Source organism: Falco cherrug, chromosome 7 (assembly GCF_023634085.1).
Source record: "Falco cherrug isolate bFalChe1 chromosome 7, bFalChe1.pri, whole genome shotgun sequence".
Classification (NCBI taxonomy): Eukaryota; Metazoa; Chordata; class Aves; order Falconiformes; family Falconidae; genus Falco; species Falco cherrug.
In genome coordinates, this window is record NC_073703.1 from 13,762,235 (window position 1) to 13,781,732 (window position 19,498).

Consider the following 19,498-nt stretch of genomic DNA (forward strand, 5'->3'; position numbering starts at 1 on the left):
AGGGCAGAATAACTATTAAAGAAAACCACTAAAAGACCATTAATGTTTCTGTTATCTGTGCTTACATTTGCCAGCACAATATTTTCACACTGGTCAAGCCTGTCCACTTACTATGTATAGCCTCAAATGTATTTTAGACTTGAAAAATAGCTATGAATTCAAACTTCTTGAATGAGGACACACAAAAAAAAAGTTTAAAATATCAACAAATTTGGCCTTACGTAATTATTTAGTCATCATTTCTCTAACAACCTGTCAGCCAAGGAGTGGTAAGGTCCCACTGTTTCCTAACGGACAGAGAGCCAAGTCAGGTAGCCAGGCTAGCAAGGCAGGAGCCACCTGTCCCACTACTTCTAGATGAAACGTGCAAGAGGCTGAAGAGAACAGCCAGGGTGCACAGAGCCCAGGCAAAATTACAGTAACCATACAAACATAGAGTCAAGCTAGAGGAGAGAGAGGGGGGGGAGAAAAAAAAAATTAAAAAAAATATCAGTCCATAGACTAACAGCACTTAGAACCAAGCACAACCACAACTCAGAGACAAAAGAGCTTAAATGGTGTTCCTGCACCTGTGGGCAGACGGCGTGGATGGAAGCCCCAGCTGAGGCTGGTCAAGGTTGTCAAGGCATATTGGTGCACTCAGAGCCCTGACGATGTTTGGAAACCAATACTAACAGATGGCTTGCACATGGCTAGAATCAGCAGATACCTAAGGAAAGAGATAGCGAAAAATTCAGTTGATTTTTTCCTGATTTTCATTGCACTGCTACATTGTTCTGCTTTTTTTATTTAATCTCACCAGCTCAAGATCAAGGTATGATTAACACACCTGAAAAAAAAATCACAGTTATTTTACTTTTTTTTTTTTTTCCCCCTAACATTGTGGAATCTGCTAATACTGTCTAAATCTTCCATATCTACATTTTCCTGCCAAAGGACTATTTGTAGAAAAAGTTTTACTATTTTTTAGCCTGGAATATGTACCTTTTGCCACAATTTTCCCCCATACCCTCTGTATCTCTTAACCCTGAAGCATTCCTCATATCTTCATAATTGAAACAGTAGGAAAAGATGGTCCAGGCTTATCTCTGCAGAAATTCCTCAGCTATGCTTGTGGTCTAAGCAGTATGGACTGCAGTCTTAATCAAAGGAAAAGCCAGAAAAAATGTCAGAAAGAAAAGAATCAGTAACAGACTTCCATTAAGCTCTTCTTAAGTTGCTAGCTTCTGTTGTCACGTAGTGAGAGTAGGTAAAGAATACAAGAGACAAAACTAGCTCAGGCTATTTTTGAACTATGTCTTTCAGCTGTTTTTGTTTGCACTATTACAAAGCCTTGGCAGACAAGGAAAATATTCTTAGAATAGCAGATTTCTTGTTTTGTTCTGCATCTGTTCCAAAGCCATACAATTGTATTTGAACAGCTGGCCAGTAACATGCAGCCATCAAACATGGCAATGACATACGATCACAGTGTTCTTTGTAGAGGACTGAGGTTTCAAAGCTGAAACAAAGCCTCAGATATACACATCTTGGTCTTAGAGGTACATATTTCAGATTTAAATCATATTTTTTATTTTTCTTGAATTGAGCTTTCTATTGGCAATGAAGAACAAACAAGTACTCATTATACCAAAATAAAAACCTGGAACTTCTCTGCAGAAAAGTATTTCCTGGTGCTTTTGCTAGGACTAGCATCGGAGGAGCTCAGTCTGGCCATATATTATTACCATGCTGCATGTAGTCTTAGGGTTTTGAAACTGTGGTGTTGTTTTTTATACAAGTGTGTCAAGAAGTTCCAAAAAAACCCCAAACCCCTCCTTTCATACCTCTTTCTAGGTCCAAAGTTACTACTTTGTAACTTTGTATTCAGGGGTATATATAACTTAATTCTAAAATCCTCAGCTACAATGTTGTGGTCAACTATGTTCTCCTATGTTACCTGCCTGCCGACTTGTGAAGTGAAAATTGAATTAGCACCTACAACCTTCATAAAACCTATCTTTAAAGAACTCTAAAAGAATGTTAAGGCTGTTTTTCCATGTAGGAAATAATGTTGACCTAAGTTAAGCTCTAAAGTGAACTTTCTTGTAAATACTGCAACAAACACCATAATTAACAGTTACATTAATGTTCAGAGATTTCTATGCTCATACTGAAAAAGATCTGTACAGCATCTGCTTTCCAACATATAAATGAAAAAGAAAAGGGTAAATTAATTAACTACTGGAGAAAACTGACAACTGTCACAGTATATGTCACTACAAAAGTGCTGAAGCAGCCTTCTCATTGAACAATGTTTTTTATAAAATGTAATTAGTGTAAGGCTTTGCAGACTGCTGCACAGGTTTGTTTTGATGCAGGCTCCCTTTTCCTCTCCTTCTGCTCGCACAACATCACCTTTCAACCAAAACACTGGGATGGCTGACAGCCACCACAGCCTAACCTAAAAGCTAAAACCACCCACAAACAGCAAAACAAAAACCAGCAGGGACTAGCTTATTTTCATCAGCTGAACAAATTGCAAAAAAACAGAACAGGCAGAGCACTGACAAGGTAGCGTGCTGGACTGTGAACATCACTGCAGCTGTCATGTGTCTTCCTAAATCTGGGATTATTTTTTCACCCCAACCGCTCGCCCCGGTTTGTATAACCGCTGGGCTGCTGTCAGCTTTTACCGACAGCTCCCTCCCCGCCCTCTCCGCCCAGCACCATTGTACTGATGAGATGCGGCAAGGCGCATGTGAAAAACCAAGGGAAAAAAAAAGAAAAAGAAAAAAGTATCTTTTCTACTCTGCTAGAGCGGCAGTGGGGGAACTGCCCTAGCTCTTTAAGCTGCCCACCCTCGCCGGCAGGCCGCGGTGGCAGCTGGCGGCTATTTATACGCGGGCGGCGGCAGGCACCCGGTGTCTGTCTTGCGCGGGGCGGTCCCGGTGGCGGCGGCGGCGGCGCCTGGGCCCGGGCTGGCGGCTGCCATGGCTTTCACCTCCACGCCGGTGAGCGGTAGCCGCTTGGTCCCCGCCGCCGTCTCGCCGAGCCCGACGCGGCTGAGCCGGCTGCAGGAGAAGGAGGAGCTGCAGCAGCTCAACGACCGCCTGGTTGCCTATATCGAGCGGGTACGGGCGCTGGAGGCCGACAAGTCGGCGCTGGAGCAGCGGCTGGCCGAGCTGCAGGCGAGGAGCGACCGGGAGCACAGCAGCCTGCGGCTGCGCTACGAGACGGAGCTGGCCGACGCCCGCCGGGCGCTGGATGAAGTCGCCATGGAGCGGGCCACGCTGCAGATAGAGGTGGGCAAGCTCGGCGAGGAGCACCGGCAGCTGCACAGCAGGTCGGTGCCCCGGCCCTCCCGCCGCACCTGCCGGGCCGAGCAGGCCGCCCTGCCGGGGCCGCCGCCTCGGGGGGCCGTGAGGGGTGGTGGTGGTGCTTGCCAGCAGCTGTGTGCTGGGTGAGGGGAGCGCTCGGTGCTGCGGGCTGCCGGGGCCATGGCAGTGGTGATGCCCCAAAGGTGCGGCCCTGTGGGGCTGGAGTGTCTTGCCTTAGGAGAAACCCCAGTGCCCGCTCTGAAGCCGTACAGTGCAGACGCTGCTGTGTGTGCCTCCTGCTGTGGTGCTGCTGGGCTGCCTCAGCACCTCCCTGGGGTGGGCATGGAGCTGCCCCGAACTTGGGGTGCTTGGTGGCCCTCTGGGGACAGTATTGCATGAATGCATGGCTGACCCGGTTTGGCACCACACCTGTACTCACACATACCCAGGAAGCTGCTGTGCTGGAAAGCATCTAGAAAGTTATAGGGGCAGGGGACTCAATTTCTGTGGGGAGGCAGCTCACATCTTTTGGGGGCTTCTTAGCTCAGGCATTGCCTAGAGGGGAGTAAACAGAGAAAGTAGTCCTGTAAGCGGTATAGCTCGACCGGCCCAACCTGGTACTGCACAGAAATTGTCCTAGTGGCTTTTTAGGTCTTGATTTACATACCAATGGGATGAGCTGCCTGCTCCTTCAGGCTTGACTTTCTTGCAAGCTGTGTATCCTGAGCCTGGAACTAGCTTGCCTAGTCTTGCTAAGCCTGGCTCAAAGGGGTGGCCAGATGTAGGTGTGACCAAATCCCTTCTTGAAGGGGGGAAGAAGGTGGGTAGCGAAGGGGAGGGAACAAGTGTCCAATCCCAAACAAGCTTCCTTTATGGATATATAGAGTGCTAGCATTGCTAGTTGCTTTAATGCCCCATTGTTCTGCCAAATCAATTACAGACTTCCAATAATTTGGGTGTCCACAGGCCCCTTAAACCTTGTTATGAACTTGTATCATAGCAACTTTAGGTACCAACTCTTTCTTTTAACACTTGTGTGGAGCAAATACTACTGTCTCATAGGCTCAGCAGGACTTAAGTAGCTGTTCTACTTGGGAATAAAAGATTTTTTTCTTTAAGCTTCTGTTTTCAGCTGCTTAGAAGTTCTTGGGCTTGTCTCATTCACGCTGGGTTTTGGCTCGTAGGTCTATTTCATAAATCTAACCAGCCACTTGAGTGGACAGTGAGGAGGGGTAATGCCAGTTGTAAAACTTCTCAGCTGCTCTTTGTGTTTGTATAACTGTGGCTTTGTTTATAAAGCTTTAGGTTTGGCAGGTATGCAATCCTCTGGACTTATTCTTTTTTATTTTTTTCTTTAACTAGGTCTTAGAAGTGGTTAACATAGTACATACTGCTTTCTGAAAGCACTAGACCAAAGTCCTAATATTAATAAGTGTTGTATCTGGGCTGCCTGACTGCAAGTATCTCTGACTTGGAACAAACTGCTTTGAGGGTATCGTGCCCTTTATATTTATATATACACCCTTTAAATAACCTGGAACTCATAGGATGGAATGTCACCAGATAATTTCCCAGCAGCATTAACCATTAGCTCTTGGTAATCACTGGTAAAGAGACTTAAAGCTTCTGCAACAATGAAGTGTGCTTGCATTTCAGCATTCTTACTATGTAAGCAGTGGTAATTGGAAGTAGGCCAAAGATGTTTGGGGAGGAGGAGTTGTAGATAAGCATGCTGGTTGGTTGCATTCAGAGCCTGAGGAAGGTCAAAGCAACTACAGTAGCACAGCAGAGAAAGACAAGACGGGTTTCTTTTTGCACCAGTGAGTATAGATGTGCATTTTGCTATTGAACCTGACATATGTGGTAGCAAGCTGAAGCTGTAAGAATGAATTCTGCAAGTGCTGTTATGTTGTGTAGTCTTGACAAACAGGAGTGTCTCAAATGTACAGGAGCTCTTTTGGTAAAACTATTTAAATTCTTCAGGTCAAGCATATGTGACACCCTGATTTACAAGGAATGTGCCTGGGGGTGCGTCAAAGCTATTGCTTTGTCAATAACCCATGCTTAGTTCTGGAATGGTTTGTATATGGAATGTGCTTGAGTATTGTAACTGTCACTGCTTGCTGCATAATAATGTAGAGTGGTGTTCTGCACTCCAAATTTGGTTTAAAAGGGTAGTAAATGCTCTTGTCAAAGCCAGACTTGTTAAATTGCTGTTAAAGATTAAATTATTTACTTCAGGGTTCTCTGAAAATCTTTGTCAGGAAAGAAAACAGGAAATCGGGACCTGACTGTCAGAGCCCTGCATCAGGAAAGTGGATGGTCAAACCATGGAGTTAAAACACAGACACTAATAGAATTTCAGTCTTGCACACCCTTTGACTGCAGAATGGAATTTACATTATTGTAGGATGGAACAGTTAACATTATCATTAAGTAGTGTTATTGATGTACTTGTTAATATTGTAACTAATACTCACGAGAAGTGGTAGTAGTAGCAGAGATACCAAAAGGAAGGTGACCAATCAATACCTAGAAAAGAAAGAAACCTATAAATACTAAAAAAATACCCTACAATGCATTACCTTGGTTTTCATTGTTACCCAGTAGTTACTTGTTCCTAGTGTCTGAGTAAAGAATAATTGACCTCTGCTAGTAAAACATTTATTTTTGTCATGGGCATGAAGTTTGAGGCCACAATCTACAAATGCCTCTGAACAGCAGGGCTAGAAAAGGCCTTGAGCAAGAAGCTGATGTAGCCATGCCCCAGGCCTGTGTTGGAACCAACCATACCTGTATCCCTTCCAACAGATGTTTGTGTAACCCTTTTTTAAGTTCCAGATGATGGAGGTTCCAGAATATCCCCCCCAGGCAATGTGCTTCAGTGTTGAACTACTGTTAGTTTCCTTAACATCTAACCCAAATATTTCTCCCTGCAGTTTAAGCCTGCAACTTCCTGTCCACAGCAGACATGGAAAACAGATTCCCTTCCTCTATGCTGTTTCATGTATGTAAAGACTGTTACATCTCCTGTCGCTTTTCTCTTCTAGACTAAACAACCCTTAGTTTTTCCAATCTTTCCTTGCAGTCCAAGCTTTCTAGAGCTGATTGCTCCTGCAAGAATGACTTTGGACTCTCTCCAACTGGTCTGCTCAGTTATCAACTGGAAAACTCATTGTATGAACTATCACAACTTAGTAACTTGGCAGAAGGGATTTTGCTAAAATGGAGTGAACCCTTCACTCTTTGCAATCTCAAATCTGAGTTCTGAGCAGAAAGTCTGGGTAGTGGTCAGGCAACTGACTTTAGAAGTTAGAGCAGTCTGGGAAATGATCACCCCTTTCTCTGACAGGAATGCACTGTGGGCCTAGCACTTCGCTGCTGTGGTGCCAAGTAAAACAGGCAGTTTAAACTGCTTTGGCCATCCAGGTGGTAGCCGAGGGCTCTGTACCCGGGTACCTGTGCAAGGAGCCCTCTTCTGAGGGAGAAGCTGCTTACCCTGTAACTGCCATGGTGTGAGGGAGGGAGGAGTGACCCTTCCCGAGGGAGAAGAGTCCCGCGCAGGGTGCTGTGAGGGAAGGGTGGCTGCTGTGGGCAGTTCCTGCCCAGCGGCAGGAGCTGAGGGGCTGTAGGGGGCAAAGCCCCAGCCGGGGCTGTGGGTTGGACAAGGCCAGATCCCGGGGCTGGGCCGGCGATCTCCTAGGGACAAAACTCCTGTGCTGTGGGCAGGCACGTTGCCGGGGCGGAGGGTTGGCACGCCGGCAGCCAGAGCCGCGCCGCGGGCAGGGGGGTGCTGTGCCGCCTGCCCCGCCTCAGCGCGGGAGAGAGGCCGGGCTCGCGCTGCGCGCCGCCCGCCCGCCTGGGGGCGCTGCGGGGCCTGGCGGGCGCGGGCTTGGCGGGTGCCCCTGCTGCTGCTGCCGCCGCGCACCGGGAGCCGTGCGGGGCCGGGGCCGCGCCGCCATTGCGCGGCCGCAGGCGCTGTGCCGGGGGGGGGGGGGCGGCGGTGGCGGTGGCCTTTGCGGCTGCAAGGCGATGTCTGTGTGAGCAGCGTGTGCGGTGGTGGCAGGTCGCTGTGGTCCGGTGAACTTTGGCTTGGAGCGCGACTAGTGCTTCCCTGTGGCCCCGCGCCGCCCCTTCCCTCAGCGGTTGGGAACGCTGTGGAAAATAGCTGGCTTCCGTGTAGGATTAGCACAAAACCAGCTGGAAACTGGGTCAGAAATCTTTCTGGTTAAACAAATGATGCTTGTCTGAGGGTTTGTTTTACAGCCCACCCTGTGCTCGAACCGCGAGCGCTACTGCACCTCTTTGCCTCAGCGCTGCTGCAGGACCCTCTGAGGGGAAACACCTTCAAACCAAACTTTCTCCCTCATCAACTGCAACTTACCAGTGTGAAACTTTCACTTGTAGGAATTCAAAAAAAGAAGCTGACTTAGACCTGGCACAGTCTCGTCTGAGGGACCTCGATGCTCAGCTGAACGCGAAGGAAGCTGAATTAGCAACGGCTTTGAGTAACAGCCGAACTCTGGAGAAGGACCTTCGTGAATTAAAAGATGAAGTAGTCACTGTAAGGCTTGTTCCTGGTATTTCAACGTGGCTTTTCTTCCTGAAGCTTTTGCTTGTTTTTACCCAACTAGTTATTGAGATCTAAAAGCAGGGAAAGACTCTTATCTGTGGCGATGACAGGTGGACAAGCAGATTTCTGTGACCTTGCCGAAAGCAAATGTGACTGATAGTTGGGCTGTTAAAACTTCCACCTGTTGTAGGTACCTTTAATTTTATTCTATGACTGCAGTAGGTAGTGTTTCAACTTGCTTTATCCTTGGAACAAGAAATGCGTGGTACCACTGTAACTCCTGTAGCACTCTGACGTGTCAGCAAAGGGAGCATTTGCCGGACTGCTTCACTATGCTTAAATCTGGGTAGAATAAGCTTGGACTACTTTTTTTTTTTTTGTAGGTTCTTGTACTACTAAAATGAACTCTGCTTGAGTTGCTACTCTCTCAGTGCATTTCTAAGAGCATAGTTTTTGCATGTTCATGCTTTAATGTGATCATTGAATAAACTAATTTCAAATTTTTAGAAAGAAAACTTAAACCCAACAGCCTTTTATCATTAAGGCAGCATATTCTAACACTGGAAGTGTATAATAGTTTGTCAGCATAAGTTATATCTGGAGGATTTCACTTGTCAAACAAATGATACTGGAAGTTAGGAATACTTATTTTTGTGAAGGGGAAGAATATATATAGATGGTACATCTGATGATTCGTCAGAAGTCTCCTTTGAGGAGTCAAACTTAAGTTGTGCAGTTAAGGGCTGGTTTATATTTGCCTTGTGGGAAATCTGGTCTACCTAAAAATCGGAGTCTTTCTGTTACTAATATGCTGTATCCCACTGAAATAAGAACTTACACAGAGTAACCAACTTCACTTAAGCAGTGTGTTTTGATTGCTGTGGGAGTGAAGTTGAGTGACCTTTAGTAAATTGACTGTTTTAGTTTGGGAAAAATGTCCTCTTAATTTTTATTACCCTGATGTCTGTCTTTTCTAGCTGACAGTGTCGCTGGAAGATACCAAAAAGCATCTCCACAGTGAAATATTGAGAAGGGTGGATGTGGAAAATCATACAAAAACTCTGCAAGAAGAAATGATGTTCCAGAAGAACCTTCATGAAGATGTATGTTTTAGCTTATTACTAGGGTGTTGGTTTTTTCCAGGTGTCCATGATCCCTGGATGCACTTAAAAGCAATGATAAGATGTGCTTTATCCTTAGAAAGGTAACTAGCTGAGTCAGCCTATGACAGTCCACCAGCCAATAAAATCCACCTAACTAGGAAGACTTCAAGAAAGTACACAACCTCATGTTAACTGGCATAGTATCGATAGCTATCAGGAATATGAGAGTTTTTTCAGGCTGCACTTCTGAAGGTAACTACAATCCCAACGTACTACTTTGTGTAACTGAAAATGCATATATAACAGTTAAAGTTAAATGATTCCAGATGTTTGCTAGAAGCCTAAAATAATTGAAGAAGTTAATCTCCTTTAATAAGCAACTTATGTTCCCTACTTCCTTAACACTTATCAAAGGTGTCTGGTAACCTTTGTGTGAGAAGTCAGTACACACACCTAAAAAACATGTGAATGTAAACCAATTTCCTTCTGACTGGAAGGAATCTCAAATGTGTGGTTTAAGCGATAGAGAATTCCAGTTTCTCTAACCAACTGTCTTTACTTTTTGAATAAACCAAGAACAGGTGAAGTAACAGTGCTTAAAGAAACTGAAGCGTATATGCATGTGCTGTAAGTAAAGAAAAGCAGAGAAATCAATCTAGTGCAAAGAGTTAGTATTAATAAATGCAGTAGTTAGTATTTAAATATTTAGTTTAAGCAATGTTGGCAGTGAGGTAGCAAAACAACCCGGCACAGCTAGCAAAGTGGAATTACCTGACCTAATGGATGAATTGTCGCGTGCTCAATGATAAATCTGCTTCAATATTGAATGACTTGTTAAGCTGGTACAGTAAGTCCAGTCTCAAATCAAACTGTATTGTTTGCTTATTCTCTGAGAAATTTCTTCTCCTAGGAGCTCAAGGAGACCAAAAGAGCCCATGAGAGCAGGATAGCAGAAATAGAATCTTGCCATCGGAGAGAATTTGAGAGTAAGCTCTTGGATGTTCTGCAGCAGCTCAGAAAACAACAGGAAGAAGAAATGAAACTATACAAAGAGGAGCTGGCACAAATATTCAGTGCAAAAGTGAGTCTGTAAAAGATGCCAATAAAACAAAGCTTAAGTCTTCTGTACCTCAATATGATTAAAGTCACGCTAGCATAGACAGCTGACGGATGGAGCCCTTGCATTTGGTGCAGAGCTTCTTGGCGCAGGTCTATTACAGAAGTTCGAAGCCATGTCAGATTTGACAACAGAACTTCTATGAACACTCAGTCCCAAACAAAACTGGTACAAGCATAAGTACTATCCCTTTGGCATGGCTAATGTAATAAAGTTGATTGTAATTCAGACTTCTAACAAATCTGAGAGCTTGTCTGACAAATTCAGGATGAAGGTGTGCTAAGTTTATATTAAGCAATTTCAGGATTCTTGAATAAAACTATAATAAGTAGATCAAAATGCATGAAATAAGGTATTCTTACAGTTCCACAAGAGCACTTTTAAATGCATGAGTGCAAATCCCCCTTCCCAGTTGCTAGTACTGGATAAGGGGGAAGAGGGTAGCTGTGGAAGCAGCTTGATCATTTGTCTTCCAGAACTGGTCTGTAACCTTTTTCCCCCAGCATTAGCCACATGCACAGAAAAAGTAATACTTCAGGCTTATACTCTCGATAGGTAAGATCCCAGGGGTTTCTGGGTTGGCTACAGCATGCAGTATTGGTAACTTAAACCTTCTTCCATACACATAGCTGATCACATGATCTGCTACTTCGCTCAACAAGTACTTGTGTTCATTTCTTCCTGGTTCTTTTGGCTTTCTCTATACTTCAGCTTATATGCCAAGTCAGTGAATTCCTTTGGACGCTTCTGTCCATATTTCCACTGGAAATTCTGTGAGTGCCTGTTGTAGGAGCATGGCTCTGTTCTACCCTTTCTTGGAACATCTCAAGATTGAATTGCTCTAGAAATAGTTCAGTGCTGTTTATAGTGATGAAGGAACTATTTAGTAATAGAACTTTGGGGGAAGAGCAATAGTTTGGTAAGCACGCCCAATATCCTGTAGCCCCACGCTGTGACAAGCAGCTTCTAAACATATTCTCCATTGTTGTTCTGGAGAATCAATTCACTTAATACCTATACAAAGTCTTCATGCATCTGTAACTGAAATATCCTAATCCAGCAATTTTCACTACCTGATTATTGCTGACTCTTGGATATGAATGTCAAACTTGTGTAAACCTCCCTGAAAAGCAATGAAAAACTTTCTGATCTGGACTTTATTGGTATCTGCACACTTCAGTAAAACATAAATATTTCCAGATGTAAGAGCTGGAAATCACTTGGTTTTCCTTCCTTATTTAAAATACATAGTCATAAGCAATTCATTACTAACAGTGACTTTATCCATAGATGGGGAATATTGAGCTATCTGTATCAAAAAAGAATGAGCTTGCCAAAGTTCTTCAGGAGGAGCTGATGGAAACAAAGCTGAGAGCTGACACTCTGACATCTCAAGTTAATCAATATCAAAGCCAGGTACTATCCTTATTTGTATAACCTTAGAATTATTTTAGATACCCAGTTCAAAATATTGGCCTCTCCTCTCTAATCTTCAGTTACGGTTTAATTGAATTTTCCATTCCCTTAATTTTAGAATGCTGCTTTGGAGAGCAAAATAAGGGACCTACAGGAGAAGCTGGATTATGACCGTGATTTCCATCGAAGGTGTATGGCTGAAAAGGAGAAAGAAATGACAGAAGCCCAGCAGAAGGCACGAGCACAGCTGGAAGAATATGAGCATCTCCTGGATGTGAAACTGGCTCTAGATCTGGAAATAAATGCTTACAGAAAGATGCTGGAAGGAGAGGAACAGAGGTAGGCTATGACAAGATCTTCATATGAGAGCTTGCCTCATCCAAGATCTCTACGCTGACTGACTGTATATTCTTCAGAATGTGGAGGAGGCAAGAGTTAAATACTTAGTATGTCGTTGCTGCCATAATTTAGTTCTTGAACTATAGTCTTCTGTAGATGGTATTTATATCTCACATCTACCACGTGGTGTAGTGAGAGAAGTAACTTGATAAACCTAGCTGTTGAAAGTTCAGAGGTCCATTAAACATCCTCCAACTTTCTCAAAGCTTTGTGCTACATTCTAGAGAGATATCAAAGACAGTGCTTAACATTCGTGAAGGAAACTGAGCAGTTATCAGCTCCTGTCTAGACACTGCCTGGTGAGAACAACATGAACTCTCAATACATGCTAAGAAGCATCAAAAACTTAAAACTTCTTCCACTAAAGTGTCTGTTGAGACTTTAAAGGAATGCTTACTGCAGTTGGGGATCTTGTCTTATCGACATAAGCTTGCACTGAGCTCTAGGGCTGGGGCTGTCTTCCAAACTTAACAAGCTACTTGGCTACTCTCGCCAGTAAAAATAAAATTTATATTCAAGACTTTGTGGAAAGCTTGGATATCAGAAGCTGTTAGGCTTGGCTGTAGAGGGAGGATATAAGTGAGAAGAAACAAGCACATCAGATATTCAAGTGAATGTTATCTGCCCCCCTTCTAGGCTAAAGCTGTCGCCCAGTCCATCTTCACACAGCGCTGCAACTCAAGCAACAAGTCAAGGGCGACGGTTCCTGCATGGGAAGAAAAGGAAAATGAAAGAAGCCAAAAAGAGAGGGCATAGTGCTGGATTTAAGACTGTTCAGCATGCTTCATCTTCCGGAAACATATCTATTGAAGAAATCGATGCAGATGGGAAATTTGTCAGGCTTAAAAACAACTCTGACAAGGTACCTGTGTTCATTCAAGTCTGCATGGCCTTCACTGCCAAGTATGACTGCTTGTCAACCAACCTGTAGCTTAGTGAGAGATGACAGTAGGGAAGGATTGAGATGAAGGAAGAGTACTGCCAAAAGAATACAAAGCAGGGACTTCCCAGCTAACCTGGCTGCTGTCAAGAGAAGACTAGAGAATAGAATGCTATAGAATACAATATAGAATACAATAGAAGACTGTTCTATTACTGGTAGTGCCAGGTGTCTTGTCCACACGGTGGGCTGGGAGGTGCTTTTGGGGAGAGGTGCACTGGGTTCTATGATGCAGAAATCTTAACACCTTAAAATCACAGTTGTTTCTCACCAGATTCAGGCTGGCACTATCAGAAGTACTATTTATCTTTGATGAACTAAATAAGGTACTTAGTAAATTGGATAATGACAGCTTCTTATTACTAAAAAACGCTTAAAACAGCTAAAAGGTTGAGTAGAGTTGACAGAATCTAATCTGTGCAGAGGGTTTATCTGACCAATTAAATAATTCTTTGAGTCATTTAGTCTGAAAATCCAGAATTATTTGAAATAATCTTCGGAGCTTCAAAACTTGTGGCTGGTAGCTTAGCTGTTTCAGCCTGAGATGCCTTAAGCCTTCACAGGCTGCTACGTTTGTGTTATATATATGGCCCAAGTTGGTAGATGGGTGTGACAAGCTTCATTTATTAGAATCCCCCCTGTAGAGACCATCATGATCCCCCTTCAACAGAAGGCAAGAAGAGGTGTGCCTGAAACTGTGGGAGTAAGATTAATCCTAAGGAGTATAGGGAGGCTTGAATGGAATCTTGAAGGCTTCCCTGAAATTGATCAGATTCCTGTGTGCTACAGGAGTAGGATTAAAACTGACCCTTTAGGCTGGAAATAACCTTGCACTTCAGTGATTCGGCGTTGGTCTGTAATGCTGAGAGGAATTTCTCGTCCTACAGGATCAGCCACTGCATGGATGGCTGTTAAGACGACATCTTGGAAGTGTGTCAGATGTTGCATACAGTTTTCCCTCACGGTTCACTCTTCAGGCGGGCCAAGTAGTTACAGTAGGTAGTGGTTTTGTAAAACTTACTTGAAGCTCTGTTCTTGTTATGTTAGATGGCAATAGAGATTCAGGTAATAAGGAATGACAAATTAATACTGCAAGTGCCTGAAGAACAAAAATCCTTATTTTACATGGAGAGGGAGATGGGGGGCGGGGGGGGTGGGGCTGGGGCTGGGGGGGGGGGAACTCCTTGCAGCAATTTGATCTGAAATGCCAATTAAATTTTCTGTGAAGCTAGGTCTTGGATTGAACTTGGATCGTTCCAAATGGGGATGTGCTGTTATTGTGAACAGAATCAATATACCCTAGATTATTCTTAGGGCTCCACATACTCCTGTGATTTCATGAATGTTTTGCAGAGACTTAAGCTGTTGCTAAAAGCTTTAGTCAACTACAGTTCAGCAATGCTGAGCTCACAGTTTATAATATTAAGCTAAATGTTGGCTCTAAAAATCATACTCTTAAGTACACTTAGATAGCAACCAAAGAGAAGAGTGTAACGCTACACTCTGTATGAGCTTGCTCAAGAGATCTGCGAGTGACCCAGGCCAGAGGCTATCTTGTATACACAAATTGCTGCCCTGAGTATGTCTGTAACTACGGTTTGGCTCTGTGACTCAAATGGTTATGCATGTCCAAGCAAGGCTACCTCTGCATCAGGTAGAAGCCGTTAACAGCATTTTCTGCACTAACTGTTTTACAGTCCTCAGTTACAAAAGAAAAAACTCCAACATTACCACCATTCTTGTAGTCTTGAAAAGAACTAACCTGCCAGGGATCACAGTAGTTCAGTTTGTTACTGCACATCTCTGGTACTGGAGGACTTAATAGTTATATAGGTTAGACTGAATCCTAAGCTAACTACAAATAAGATTCTTCAGAAGCTCATTCTAAATCTGTTGCAGATCTGGGGTGCAGCTGCTGGTGTGAGCCCAGATTCTAGTGATCTGGTCTGGAATTCCCAGAAGTCTTGGGGAACTGGGGACAGTATTAGTGTCACACTCATCACAGATGATGGTGAGGTAAGTGAGAGTAAATAGCGTCTACTGTCCTAATACTAAACTTCTTTGATGTACTTAATTCTTGAGGGTGCTTGTGGCAATTCAATTATATTTTAGGAACTTGCAGAGAGGACAATAATGTATGTACCCAAAGAAGAAAGCAGTGAGCAAGATGATGATTATGAAGAAATAACTGGAAGTGAAATGGAGTCTCCATCTCGGGTAAGCTGCCTGAAGTTACATGCTATCAACAGAGCCATTCAATGGTTGTTTCTTTTCATTATGGTACAAAAATCTTCTCAAAGTACTATCCATATTCTACAACTCTAACGTTTTTCTTGATGTCAGACCAAAAGAAGAAGAAAAAAGAAATGTTGTTTGGTTTCATGATAGTGGTTCCTGTGAGCATCCTTAAGCAGGTGAGATGATGAGAATCATGCTTCTATCTCATAGAAAACTTGCTTCATTAATAGTGCTGCAGTCTTGTCCCATGTAAGATGTAGCTTGCATGGCTTTGCATCAGAAGTGGAATTGATGTTTTGCTTATTCTCTGGTTGAATATGATCAAACAGTAGCATTACTGTTTGGTCTCTTACTACTGACACACTGAAAAATGCTAGCTTTAATGTCAGTTCCATTTAAACATCATCTGACTATGAATAACCTTAAAAGCTGTTACTCCACGAACAGAATGCAAACACTAACAAGAAATATATTGTTTCTGTGGGATGAAGTGACTTACCTGTCACTCCGGTGTCCCTGACTTGCTCTTAAGATAGCTTTCTTCAGTGCAAATTTAAGTTAGTTTCCATTCAAAAGTATTAAAAAGCTGAAATCAAAGTTTTCAGTGTACTGACTGCTTAAGTCCCCCCTGAATTCAAGCATGAGTTTGAAGCCTTCTGTTACAGCTTAATTCCAGGAACTAGTTTTTCTTTTTCTTCTGTGCAAAAGAAGTATCTCGGCCTTGCTTCAGTCATAAATACTCCAATCAATACTTTCCAAGTGGAATTTCAGCACAGACGCAGGTCATGCTAATGGAATTAACGTTAAACAGAATGAGCATGTTTTGCATTCAATATACTTATAACCCTTTGGCTACAACTTGCATGTTCTGAGGCCCTGTGAAAGACTCTCTAGCCCCTCCAAATGGTTTTTGACTCACCATATTGCAAGTCTGAGCTTTTGCATATTGGATGCTCTTGGTATACTTTGATACACTAGTTAATTGCGTTTCCTCAGGTGCTGAAGTAGTCTAAACAAAGGCTTTGAATTGGTCATAACTGAACAGCTGTGGGCTGTGCTCAACCCTCCGGACTGTTCTTGACTTGAAATAGCACCGAGTCCCTGCTGCACTATAGTACCAACTCCAAGGCCCTAAGCATTGCCTTGTGCTTCACTCTCTCCCCTCTGCTGACGCAGCTCTTCCTAAAACCAATCTGTTACAAGGAGGACTTGCATCTTACTGCACCAGGGCTTAAAGGCACCACCATTTCCTGCATATTTTCATAATATACCTGTCTGAAAGCTAAATTTAAAATACCTTAGTAATGTCCTACTGAAGAAAATGTACCTAAGAGCAGGCAGTTACTGCCTACTGCTTGGTTCTTTTCCTTGTCCTTTCAAACAGAACATCTGGGTAAATATCTATGACTGTAATGCCAGCTGGCTTAAAGGATGTTTATCAAAGTCTCCTGACAGACATGCACATTCTTGTAATATTTTCAGTCTTCTGCTGAAGGAGGGTGAGACCCCGTTAAACGGGCTATTGAGAAAGGTGCTGGCTGTAAGGCTGTTCTGGCCGGTGGGCTCTTAATGCGCAGCATACACAAAAACAGCTGAAGTAACACCCGTGGAAGCTTTAGGCTTATGCAGGACTTACTGATACAAGCTGCTTTTCATGTTCAGAGCAGGGCCTCTCCTCAACTTGTTGTTTTAAAGGTTCTTCATTTGAATTGAGTAATAATATGGCTTATTTGGCCGTCAACGATGGAAAGCAAAAGTAACTTTTTTTTTTCCTTCTACCTCTAATCTGTTTTATCAGCAACTTTACAATACTGTTCTATGCCATTTATGGTAAGAATCAATTCTCATACTCCCACTCAAATGTTAACGTCATTCCTGCCTGCTGTCCTGTTGGGCTCCTGTCAAACGTGTGTCGTTAGTACCTATATGCTTCTGCTGCTTTGATAGCACTGAAATAATGGCAGCTTAGTGAAAAGCAGTTAACTTCTTGCATGCAGTAACACAATGCAAAGGAAGCATGCTGTGCTTTAAAGGAAGACAGGGTTTCCCTGGCTTTTGCTTCTGCTTTCACTATCCTAGCTAGGGTAGCATGAATCTGCATGCCAGTTAAGTTCTGACGCGCCAGAACTGAGGTACTGAGAGCTTGATAGCCTTTCATTAAGGAAGGCACAGGCTCATGTATTGCATGGACTCAAATTCTTAAAATGTGGTATTCTTTTTCCCCTACCCCCAAACTATCCCGTACAGTTAAGGTACTACCTCTCTTGAAAACCTGCTTTGCTTTACTAAGTAAATCTACGAAACACTAAAACGCCCATGTGCCTATATAAGGATCAGGCAGGTAGCCAGGAATAAATACTAAGGTTTTGCATTAAGACATCAGGCTAATTAACATGTTTTATTTCTGCAGCAAAAAGAAGATCCTAGCTGTTCTGTCATGTAATGTGGACAAAGAGATGATCATCTGAAAATGCATCTCGATCCCAGGTGACATAGACTATGTGTTTTGGTATCTTCTGCAATATCTGAAACTTTGACTTCACATCTCCTATCTGACCTCTTGATAAGAAACCTTGTCATAACGTGATGAAATTTCCTACCTTCTGATACCGGACCCTGTCCTTGGATTCACTGATATAAAGAGCAGTAGAATACAAGCTCTATGTGAAGTTACTTTAACACAAGGATCTGTTTTCCATGCCCTGCTGAAACAGATGAGGGCACACAGTTTACAAAGCTGCTAAACAGATGCACCAGAAGGATGCTAAATACTTGAGAAAGTGGCGGCAGCCTCGTGCTCCCTGACAACATTGTGCTATGGTGTTTCTCCAAAGGGAACTTCTGTTTCAAGCCTGAGTAGGGAACTACAGGGGCCAGATCACACCCTAGCTTGCACCTTGAGTAAGACTGAACTTGCCTGAAGTAAAATGCTACCCTGAAGAGTGCTGAGTGTCTGGAATGTTTCCTGCTCAGATCCTGATGCTGAAATAGATGAAACTGCTCTAGATCCCTTAATAAAGAACTTCTAGAGTGAAACACTTTACAATTAAAAGCAAGTTGTAAAAATATTCTTGTCTGTTATTACATGTACTGTTTCTGTATTCTAGCACCTGGAAGTTTACCAGTTTCAATATTGTATATTCCTAGATAAAGTATATCACAGCATAGCTGCGTCAACTTGGACAGATGTATCCTGTAAATGTGAAAAAGCATCTCATTCCAACAGAGAAGGTACTGTAACTAGCAATACTAGCACTGTTTGGTCCCAACAAGGCAGCTTTCTAAGGGGCTAGGAAAAAAAACCCACTTGCTGAAACAAACAAAGAAAACTGGAGAGCACTAGCTGTAGTAAAAGGTGTATCAAAAATACCTGTTCTTAGAGTCCTTGTGTACTAAGTCCGTGCAGCCTGCAGCACTGCTTTGGGAATGCCTACCAGGGCAGTGGGGAGAATCCTGGCTGTTGGCCAGGTGTGATGTGCTGTAACTTTAATAGCAGTGTAGTAAGCCTGACCCATCGCCCTCCGGAACCAGGCAGTCAGCTTCTGGGGCCACTGCGTTCAGTTCTCCTTAGCCTCTCATTACCGAAACGCTTACCTGCTGGCTCCGCAGTGGAGCAAGGCCTTGCTGAGCCACATAAAGTACATCTCTAGGAGCATGAGGGGAGGGGAGCAGCTGAGATTGCACGTTTCACCAAATGCTGGAATAGTTTTCTTGACTGCCTTTTACTTTGTCAAAGCGTTTGGTTCTGAGTGGAAGACCTGTTCTGTGCTAGGATGCAGTTGCTAAGCTGAGGCTTTCCTTATCCTAACTTGAACTGTTGAGTTATTTTAAACGTCTAGTTTTGAGACATCAAGAGTAGATGCTGGTTAATACTTGCATTTGAGCTGTACCTTATGGTCCACATAGCAATAGCTGCTGCTCTAACCTTGCTATGTTTATCTTGATTACTTAAAACTTTTTTAACCAATAAAGATATTTTTTATGTATATAAAAGAAGTCTTGGACTTTTATATTTGCAGATTAAATAATAGCTCTGTTTATTCATTAATCTTATTGGAGTGGCTCAAAAGACTTCAATGCCATAAAATTGGTGAGTTTAGGGACGATTCCCTGCACACTGAAGAAACCTGCAGAAATACACTGTGCTGCCCTGTTCATATTTGTCACACGGTTCTTCACGTAAAGCTGAACTGCTATGAACTCGATCTGAGATGAATCTTCAGCATTTCGAATCGCACCTTTTCATAGCACAAGGGAAGGACAGTGCTAAGCAATAACCGTGAAAGATCTGACCTAGGGTGCAAGTTTTGATAGGAAACGGCAGTGGTACAGGATGTTGTTTGGTAATGCCAGCAGTGGTTCAGGAAACAAGGACTACTTAATTTACTTGACTACACAAGCTACATCGTAGAG

At 43.3% G+C, this 19,498-nt stretch overlaps 2 protein-coding genes across 8 annotated transcripts in view; one reads left to right on the forward strand and one right to left on the reverse strand.

The window, feature by feature from the left end:
- The window catches only part of ADAMTSL3 (ADAMTS like 3), a 203,184-nt gene extending 195,412 nt beyond the window's left edge, over positions 1–7,772 (reverse strand). The window contains exons 1-2 of the mRNA XM_055715863.1: positions 7,684–7,772; positions 5,780–5,831 (exon numbers count right to left, since the gene is read on the reverse strand). The gene's annotated coding sequence lies outside the window, so the exon portion shown is untranslated. The remainder of the gene's footprint in view (positions 1–5,779; positions 5,832–7,683) is intronic.
- LOC102046592 (lamin-L(III)-like) lies at positions 1,453–19,498 on the forward strand. Of its 7 annotated transcripts, XR_008733122.1 has the most exons (13): positions 1,455–3,325; positions 7,707–7,863; positions 8,850–8,975; positions 9,886–10,056; positions 11,383–11,508; positions 11,627–11,847; positions 12,544–12,769; positions 13,735–13,842; positions 14,747–14,863; positions 14,960–15,064; positions 15,191–15,261; positions 16,884–16,915; positions 17,496–17,628. XR_008733122.1 is itself a non-coding variant. In XM_055715868.1 (12 exons), exons 1-11 carry the CDS (start codon positions 2,973–2,975, stop codon positions 15,230–15,232), a joined length of 1,752 nt encoding a protein of 583 aa, XP_055571843.1. In that variant the 5' UTR covers positions 1,455–2,972; the 3' UTR covers positions 15,233–15,261; positions 17,496–17,628. The 7 variants fall into 7 exon arrangements, 4 of the variants coding, with proteins under 4 accessions (XP_055571840.1, XP_055571843.1, XP_055571844.1 ...); XM_055715868.1 differs by lacking the exon at positions 16,884–16,915; XR_008733120.1 differs by having other exon boundaries at positions 1,453–3,325; positions 14,960–16,915.

Excerpts from the sequence above, each read along its gene's own strand:
- LOC102046592 (XM_055715865.1), top strand. The coding sequence starts at position 2,973 with ATGGCTTTCACCTCCACGCCGGTGAGCGGTAGCCGCTTGGTCCCCGCC. Across the intron at positions 7,864-8,849 it reads TAAAAGATGAAGTAGTCACT|CTGACAGTGTCGCTGGAAGA; the intron begins GTAAGGCTTGTT and ends TGTCTTTTCTAG. Across the intron at positions 13,843-14,746 it reads AGGCGGGCCAAGTAGTTACA|ATCTGGGGTGCAGCTGCTGG; the intron begins GTAGGTAGTGGT and ends AATCTGTTGCAG.